A 9128-nucleotide genomic window follows, 5' to 3' on the forward strand; every position below is an offset into this window, starting at 1 on the left:
CAGCCTGAATTATTTTGTTAGTCCAACGTCCTATTTGTGAAATACAGATACTGCTGCTTTAAAATGATGTTGCTTAAGTTTTCTATTCACTGGTTTTAAACTGTATGGTTAACCCCATCAGGACATGTCACAGTACTTTGGTCTATATTGACCAACATAGCACACAGATAGTACACTGTGTCTGTAGAGTAGATGAATCCACCCCTCAGAGTTGCACACTCTCCGTGAGAGAACATACGCCAAGGTAAGCAAATATCAAACATTAAACTACAGCATCTTTTATATAGGCTTAATTATAGTTTTTTTTTAATGTAGATGTTTGCAAACGTTATACACAAGATTACAAAAATTAAAGTTTAGATAACAGTGCTAGTATCTAGCTACATTTGTAATAAGATTACCGAAATCAATGATGAAAATGGTCGGAGAGAAGAGTTATATATTTTTTTCTTTATTCTTTATGGGATTAAAAAAATAATGACTTTACTTTTTTTATTTAAATTCAGCATAATGACAGACCTTATGGTGAGAGGCTCTCTGTCACATCCTCTTCTTCTGCCTCTCCTCTTCTTGTTTGCTTCTGGTTGCCATGGAGGGAAGATACTTGTGGCACCAGTGGAGGGAAGCCACTGGGTGAACATGGACATTGTGATAAGGGCTCTACACGACCGTGGACATTCCATCACTGTAGTACGGACGACCAAGAGCTGGTACATCAAAGAAGACTCGACCTACTACGACTCAGTTACAGTGCCCGTTGAGAAGGGGTTTGATGAGGAATTTGTCAAACCAATTGTTTTGCAACTGATGGAGGTTGAGAGGGGAAGGAGTTCCATGATCAATTTTATTCCTCTTCAGCTACTAATGTTCTCGGTCATGTATGACGCCCATGATTTAACCTGTAAAATGATATCCTCGATGTTTGAGGACAGAGCCCTAATGCAGCGTTTGAATGAGAGTCAGTTTGACCTGGTTCTCACTGACCCCTCATTTGGTGAAGGCATTCTGCTGGCTCACTACCTTAAGCTGCCCTTAGTCTACAACGTGCGGTGGGTTACCGGCACTGATGGGCACTGTGCTCTTGCACCTTCACCGGTATCGTACATACCAATTACAGGATCAGGCCTGTCTGATAAAATGACCTTCTCACAAAGGGTGAAAAATATGCTTTTTCATCTCCTTGTACAGTTTGAATTTAAGTTCCCAATTCGAGCACAATACCAGGCGGTCTGTGATAAGTATTTTGAACCTAAAGTAGACTTTCATGAGCTTGTGCTAGCAGCTGATATTTGGCTGATGCGGGTTGATTTTGTGTTTGAGTTTCCACGTCCCTCTATGCCTAATGTTGTTTACATGGGTGGGTTCCAGTGTAAGCCAGCAAAGCCGCTTCCTCACGACCTGGAGGATTTTGTACAGAGCTCTGGAGAACACGGAGTTATCATCATGTCTTTAGGAACATTTGTAACTGATATTCCAAGTGACTTGGCAGAGGAAATAGCAGCAGCTTTTGCGGAGTTGCCTCAGAAAGTCATCTGGAGGCATATTGGAGAAAGACCATCCACCCTGGGTAACAACACCCTCCTAGTGGAGTGGATGCCCCAAAAAGACCTACTAGGTCACCCTAAAATCAGAGCCTTTGTAGCCCACGGAGGAACAAATGGAGTTCAAGAGGCCTTGTATCATGGTGTTCCAGTTGTGGGCATACCTCTGTTTTTTGACCAGTATGACAATCTGTTGCGACTGAAAGAGAGAGGAGGAGCTAAGATGCTCAGCATTGCCACCACAAATAAAGACACGTTCCTCCAGGCTTTGCAGGAGGTGCTCCATGAGCCATCCTACAGGGAGAACATGCAGAGGCTCTCCAGGCTGCACAGAGACCAGCCAATGCAGCCCCTGGACCGAGCCCTCTTCTGGATTGAGTTTGTTATCAGGAACAAAGGTGCTGCTCACCTGCGCACAGAGTCCTACAAGATGCCCTGGTACTCCTACCACTCAGTGGATGTTGTGGTGTTTTTAGTTGCTGTATTGCTCAGCTTTATGTACATTTTGCTTTACAGCATTAGTTTCTTTTGCGGAAGGGTTTGTTTGAGAAGGAAAATTAAACATGAGTGACATCATGCTATTGAAAATGTTGATAATCTTTTATTTGTTTTATTTTTTATTTGAGAACAAAGTGCCCTAATATGAAAATGCAACAAGCATTGGGAACTAGCTTTGTACATGAGCAACCATAAGTGGAGATACATTCTTTATCCGTATAATCAATCACATTATCTGATAATGTTTGGATACGGTACAAATTTATCAGTATTAATAATTCATATTTCTACAAGAGTAAACATAAAATGTGCCACAAACAGAGCAGTTTACACCAGATGAGACAGAGATTCTTGTGCGGGAGGTCTGCCTGACATTAAATTATTTCAAAAATTAATGGGAAAGGTCTTGCTTTGAAGGGTCATTAATGCATTGAACTGTTATTTCTGTGCACAAGCACACCACAGAGATTATCAGTGTGTTTTTACATGGTTATTGTTATATACAGGGCCAAGGATGACCTGTAGGATCAACTGTAAATAGTCAGCACATGTTTACTTCAACAGCAGCTTTGTGTGTTATGAAAGTTAGTTGAAGCCCCTTAAAGTTTCCAAAATCATTTTGATGGCACATTTAAAGGGGAACGTGGCAACTATTTCAACGTAATAAACCCGTTTAGAAATCATTTGGATGGTTAAATGACCTGTTCCGGTGAAAATTGTGACTTTTCCCGCTGCCCCTAGCGTCCCCAGACGGAAAACCAACCTTGCAACATTGAGACTACCGTCCCGGAAAGAGAAGTGAGAAATAAGAAACTTGTTTTAAATCGTGTTTCTTACCTTGCAACATCCACATTGTCTACCGAACTTATGCTAACCGTTTTGCTAACTTGTAAACAAATCCATGTGCTTTATCGTTACCTTTTCCCCAGGTTTGAAATAGCATAATGCACAATTTCTCCAGCAGAGGGGGAAATCCTGCCAAGTTTCCCTTTAATAGGGCGAACTTATTGCTTATAAAAAATGCCATAGGAAGTTGCTGTTATAGTATCCCAACTCCAAAATTGAAATCCAAAACAGCTGCTATGCTACAGAAATTCAGTAATCTCTCTTTACAGACTGCTGCCGGTTCAGTCCCTCTATATTGTACTGGAGATCGCATATTTAGGTTGTTTATTATTGCGCTTCTCAACTGTCGGGGACCCCGAGAGCAAATCTTTAGAGCTGCTTTAAGTCCAGTTTTCCTGTATCCTGCCACTAACCACATATTAGAAGTTGTGATATAATGCACACATAGTGGTGTTTGCTGTACTGCAAATGTGTAAAAGTCCCCACATAAAGGACATAAAACATTATATAATTGTTTCATTGTGATCATGCTCAGAACAGCTCACTGTGACTAAGCATTTACCTGTGCATCCAAAGTTCCCCACACTTCCTGAAAGATAAACCAGCTCTGCTCTCTAGTGATATTGCAAAGGACCTACACAGACAGAAGTCTGTATGTCAATAGTTGCTTCATTCATCAAAAAAGAGAAATCTAATACATTTACCACTATAAAAAAACTGCCTTGGGGCACAGCAATATTGTCCTCCAAAAATACCAATATAACACAACTACTGAGATCTGTATAATTTGCTGTATTCTAAATGTAACTTGAGAATGAGTCATGTGGGCATATTGAACTTGAGTGGACCTGAACAAACTTCACTTAACTTGATGTGTAACTCCTGGTCATGACATTCAGGGCAAAATGTAATATTCTTTCTGCCCTCTCCTCACCCAGTCATGCAGTTCAACTTTTTCAACCACGACATAACAGTCATCTTAATGGTCAAAAATAAATTACTGTAGCCCATTCTAAATGTTTTCTACCGAAAAGTTCTGACATGAGACTGGGTCAAATGTACCCTTTTTACCAGATTTAAAATATGTAATACACAATATGAGGATTACCTTTAGCATACAAAACAACAGAGATTGAACTTGAGTGAACCTGAATAAACTTCGCTGAACTTGCGGATTCAGATGGTTGATGCGGTCTTCAAATGTACAAAGTACAAAATGTAATACTCTCTGCCCTCTCACCCAATCGTAAAGTTCAACTTTTTCAACCACAGTACAACCATCATCTCCATGTTCAAAACATGGAAATCGCAGGCTCTTGTTAGGGTTTTATAACACAAGCGATCTGTTACAGTTATTCAGGGGACAACATACCATGGCTATCTTACTCTGCACTTTGAACTCTACAGGCTGAGGAGCAGTATACAATCACACCTAAAGTTAAAGTTAAGTGACACATGCCTCTCAGGAAGCTGGCATGCATGGAATCACATCTATTTGTATTTCTTTACAACAGAAGAACATTTCAGCCTATTTGGTCACTTAACCTGGGTGAGTTGTATGTCAATATATTTCTTGATCTATTATTTGGTTCAACACTAACCTTTTGGGCCTTGGAATGAATTAATATATGACTGTCTGAATTTTCTGAAAAGTTTTTGGGATACAATGGAAGCCATGGGGTGCAAATGCAAAGTACACAACAACAGCATGAATATACCCTGAGAGCATAGTCCAGGGTTTGCACTGTTCAGGCTCTAAGCTCTGCAATGAATTTATCAAAACAATTAGTGCCAACTGCACCACATATGTTATAAGCTGCAAAAGCATGTCTTGCTCAGAATGCTTAGTTTGTGCCTCAAAAGCAAATATTTATCCCAATGAAACAGTCAGTACAATCAAAATGACAAGTCATGATGCCATTGTGTATGTCAAGATAGTCAAGCTGTTTTGTAATGTCAATGTGATACTATTTTCTATTTCAAAACTACAAAGTTACACATTTTTGTGTGTGGATGGGCTTAATTGCAAGACAGTGGATATGTTTCAAAGTTTTTTTTTTCTGTTGACAGACATTGTGACAGTATAAAGTAAACAAATGCAAAGGAAAAATGACCAATATACAGTAAAATATTCCTTGGTCAGAGCTGTGCACATTTTTCTATACATCCTGACGTTCCTGTCAGGTCACATATGCTAGACTAGTTCAACACATTTGCATGTAATGACACAAGCAATGAAAAAAGGCCAATTTGTTTAGGACTATTCAGCTGGGAACCAGTATAGTGGATTTTGACCAACATGACATTAGCCATTGAAAATTAAAAACACAGCAGATATTTGTACAAAATCAGTTGCATCATGGGTGTACTAAAGCATTGCTATTTGTTCAAAATGGGGAGAATGGCTTCAATGATGTGCACAACTGATAAGATGATATGGAGTTTGAACAAAAAGTTTTGAGAATTACCATGCTGATCTGAGAAATGTGCCAAAGCAACTGGAAACTGTATTATCATAGACTTGCTTTTCTTTCATGCAGTTTGCAAGCATGATATTCGATTTAGCAGGATGTGCTGCTAACACAGGATGTTTAACTCATATCACTCTTAATTTTTTAAATGACCTCTGTGTATGAAATGCTTTATATAAACAAAGTTGACTTGATTTGATTTTTACTAGGCTTTTAGTGTTCATTTAGTCTTACCAGTGTCCAAAAATGCATACAACTACAAGAAACACCTCACATTCTTAAAGTGTCAATAAGAATTATGTCAATAACTCAGTTTTGACAAAAATGTCAGATGTCAGAACCTGTCAAAATGTCAGAACCTTATACTGTAATTCTAAGGGGACGGAATGTACAACTCCTGTTGTTTTCCGATGTATGTATAAATGCATGTAAATGAAGTGACTTGACTTGATTTACACATACTAACCTAAATATACATTTTTTCATCTTATTTTTCCTCATAGAAATATGTTTGCACATTTCCACCACGGTCTCCTTTCATCTCTCTTACTCACTATGACAATCCTCTACCTGTCGGGTCCCGGGTGCCATGGCGGGAAGATACTGGTGGTTCCGCTGGAAGGAAGCCACTGGGTGAACATGGACATTCTGATAAGGGCTCTACACGACCGTGGACATTCCATCACTGTGGTACGGACAACCAAGAGCTGGTACATCAAAGAGGATTCAACCTACTACGACTCAATCACGGTATCTGTCACTGAAGGCTTTGATGAGGAATTTATAAAGCCAATCCTGCAAAAACTGTTTGACATAGAGAGGGGTAAAAGCTCAGCTTTGAATTTCTTTAGTCTGCAGCTGGAGGCAATGTATTTCATCCCAAAATCTGTTGATCATGTGTGTTTAATGGCGACCACCATGTTCGAAGACAAAGCCCTGATGCAGAGCCTGAATGAGAGCCAGTTTGATCTGGTGCTCACAGACCCTGCCTGGGGAAGTGGTATAATGCTGGCTCACTACCTTCAGCTACCCTTAGTCTACAATGTCAGATGGATCACCACAGGGGAAGGACATCTTACGTTAGCACCTTCACCGTTATCCTACATACCACTGACAGGATCAGGGCTCTCAGACAAGATGACTTTCTCAGAGAGGGTTAAGAACATGCTATTCTATTTGCTGTTAATGGCACAGAACAACATGATTCTTAAACCACGGTACCAAGCTGTGTGTGATAAGTATTTGACACCAAAGGTGGATTTCTTTGAGCTGCAGCAGTCAGCTGATATTTGGCTGATGCGGGTCGATTTTGTGTTTGAGTTCCCACGCCCCACTATGCCTAATGTTGTTTACATGGGTGGGTTCCAGTGTAAGCCAGCAAAGCCCCTTCCTGAAGACCTGGAGGACTTTGTCCAGAGCTCTGGAGAACATGGAGTCATCATCATGTCTTTAGGGACATTTGTAAGTGAAGTTCCAAGTGACATTACTGAAGATATAGCAGCAGCTTTTGCTGAGCTCCCCCAGAAAGTTATTTGGAGGTACACTGGAGAGAGACCATCCACCCTGGGTAACAACACCCTCCTAGTGGAGTGGATGCCCCAAAAAGACCTACTAGGTCACCCTAAAATCAGAGCCTTTGTAGCCCATGGAGGAACAAATGGAGTTCAAGAGGCCTTGTATCATGGTGTTCCAGTTGTGGGCATACCTCTGTTTTTTGACCAGTATGACAATCTGTTGCGACTGAAAGAGAGAGGAGGAGCTAAGATGCTCAGCATTGCCACCACAAATAAAGACACGTTCCTCCAGGCTTTGCAGGAGGTGCTCCATGAGCCGTCCTACAGGGAGAACATGCAGAGGCTCTCCAGGCTGCACAGAGACCAGCCAATGCAGCCCCTGGACCGAGCCCTCTTCTGGATTGAGTTTGTTATCAGGAACAAAGGTGCTGCTCACCTGCGCACAGAGTCCTACAAGATGCCTTGGTACTCCTACCACTCTGTGGATGTGGTTGTATTCTTACTGGCTGCGGTTATCTCTGTTGTTGTGATTTCCTTTGTTGTAATCAGATATACATGCTTTAAACTGTTAGGAATGAAGAAAATAAAACATGAATGATTTCCTGGCTAAGCCTCAAAATGAGATATGATACATGTGTAACTGGTGCAACTGTAAATAATGTTGTTTGTCAGTTATTCAAAGAAGTAATGTACTATATGAATATATACTGTGTACTCATGAATTGAAACATTTTCCATCTAAAAATATCAGTACCTATGTACTGATGATGCAACTGAATACATTTGTCTCTGCAACAAAAATGATTGAAAAAGATCTTAAAAAGTTACATTACATCAAAATTACATCAAAAGAAACGGTGTGGTTGAGGTGAACAGCAGGTGCACTCCTGCTGTAGTGGTACCTGTACATCTCCAGGTCAGGGGTAGGAATTGCTTTGCTAAGTTCCAGTATGGATTACCAAAAACAATGACTCTATTTTATACAATTGACTCTATTTAATTATTAGCTCTTAAATTGTACTTAATTGCATTTAAAAAAAAAAAATGTATTGCATTTAACACCGATTGCTGTCATTTTGCTATAATTTGGGTCAGGGGTGCCATCACTTGTGTGAAAGTATTACCAATTTCTTGCCAAACTCAATGTGTTGTATTTATTATATCAGAGACAATTCATTCAGAATGGGTCATGCAGGAAGCCTACCTATTTTCTTTGTGATTGACTCTATTGTATTGTAACACTACAATCTTATATATACCACATAGTATACTCATTATAAATATAAGTAGCACTCAGAAATAGGATAACATCAGAAAATGTGCAGTGGTCTCTTAATTGCAGAGCTGTATATATACTTTAGGAGAGTAACTTGTGTCCGTGGTCTGTGTAACACTTTGCAGTGCTTTGTTCTATTTGCTCCATCCAGCTGATCCAAATACAAAATGTGTTCAATAATCCAATTTTCATTTTTTTTAACTGGTCAGCAAATAGATAATTGCTGCTATTTTCTACATTTGTCATTAGTCACACAAGATAAAGAAAAATCAGAAACTGGATTGGAAACAAAAGTAAAATTCAGTTAATATTAGATTTTTGCCTTTTTTTACCGTTTTTGTTGGGCTGAACCACAAGCGTAGGGGGAGTGACCTGATACATATAACAGAGCGCGCGCAGTGTTGGTGATCACATTTTATCAGCGGATGTAGATATGGAGGGCTATCAAACACAGTTCAGCTTGCATCAAGGTGCCAAGCGATTGATAATGTCAGCTCGAGACCAGAACTTCAGATGCAGAGGGAGACATTGCTGCGTCCTGACACTTATGAGTAGGCTAGCCTACGTGTTCTGAGCTGTTCTGGGAGGCTTTGGATACATGAGCATTACCAATGGACTTGAGCCGTAGTAGCCTACAGGCCAATGTAGGCTATTTGCTGTTGAAATTAATAAATGGATAAACTAATAAATTATTCACTATTCTTCGTTTAATGAACCTAGTCTAGTGTAAAGTGTTAAATAAGCAAACACGGCCCATGTCAAACAGTGCTTGGGGTAGCCTATTGTCTGGTGTGTGTGCGCGCAGTTTTTATTGATGAGTCGGAGTGGCAAGTGCTGCGCATAGTTGCAGTGGAATGTGGCTGCCCAGGGCATTATAAAACTTCTCGCTCTTAGGGCTACTCATACACGGCGCTGAAATGGCGTATTTAGCTTTCTAAATTCCAATCATATCAAGCTAGGGGAGAAATCGTTGGACATCCAT

The 9128-nt window shown here is 40.1% G+C and overlaps 2 protein-coding genes across 2 annotated transcripts; both read left to right on the forward strand.

Annotated features, from left to right (window-relative positions):
- Positions 1–214: 214 nt before the first annotated feature.
- On the forward strand, positions 215–2112 carry LOC121681726 (UDP-glucuronosyltransferase 2C1-like). Its single transcript, XM_042061644.1, has 2 exons — positions 215–244; positions 507–2112. The coding sequence occupies exon 2, from the start codon at positions 511–513 to the stop codon at positions 2110–2112; it is 1602 nt and encodes a 533-aa protein (XP_041917578.1). The 5' UTR covers positions 215–244; positions 507–510.
- Positions 2113–4150: 2038 nt separating this feature from the next.
- On the forward strand, positions 4151–8762 carry LOC121681730 (UDP-glucuronosyltransferase 1-2-like). The gene is made up of 2 exons (XM_042061650.1): positions 4151–4434; positions 5860–8762. The coding sequence occupies exon 2, from the start codon at positions 5864–5866 to the stop codon at positions 7466–7468; it is 1605 nt and encodes a 534-aa protein (XP_041917584.1). The 5' UTR covers positions 4151–4434; positions 5860–5863; the 3' UTR covers positions 7469–8762.
- The last annotated feature ends 366 nt before the right edge of the window (positions 8763–9128 follow it).

This window comes from Alosa sapidissima, chromosome 14 (assembly GCF_018492685.1).
Source record: "Alosa sapidissima isolate fAloSap1 chromosome 14, fAloSap1.pri, whole genome shotgun sequence".
Lineage (NCBI taxonomy): Eukaryota > Metazoa > Chordata > Actinopteri > Clupeiformes > Clupeidae > Alosa > Alosa sapidissima.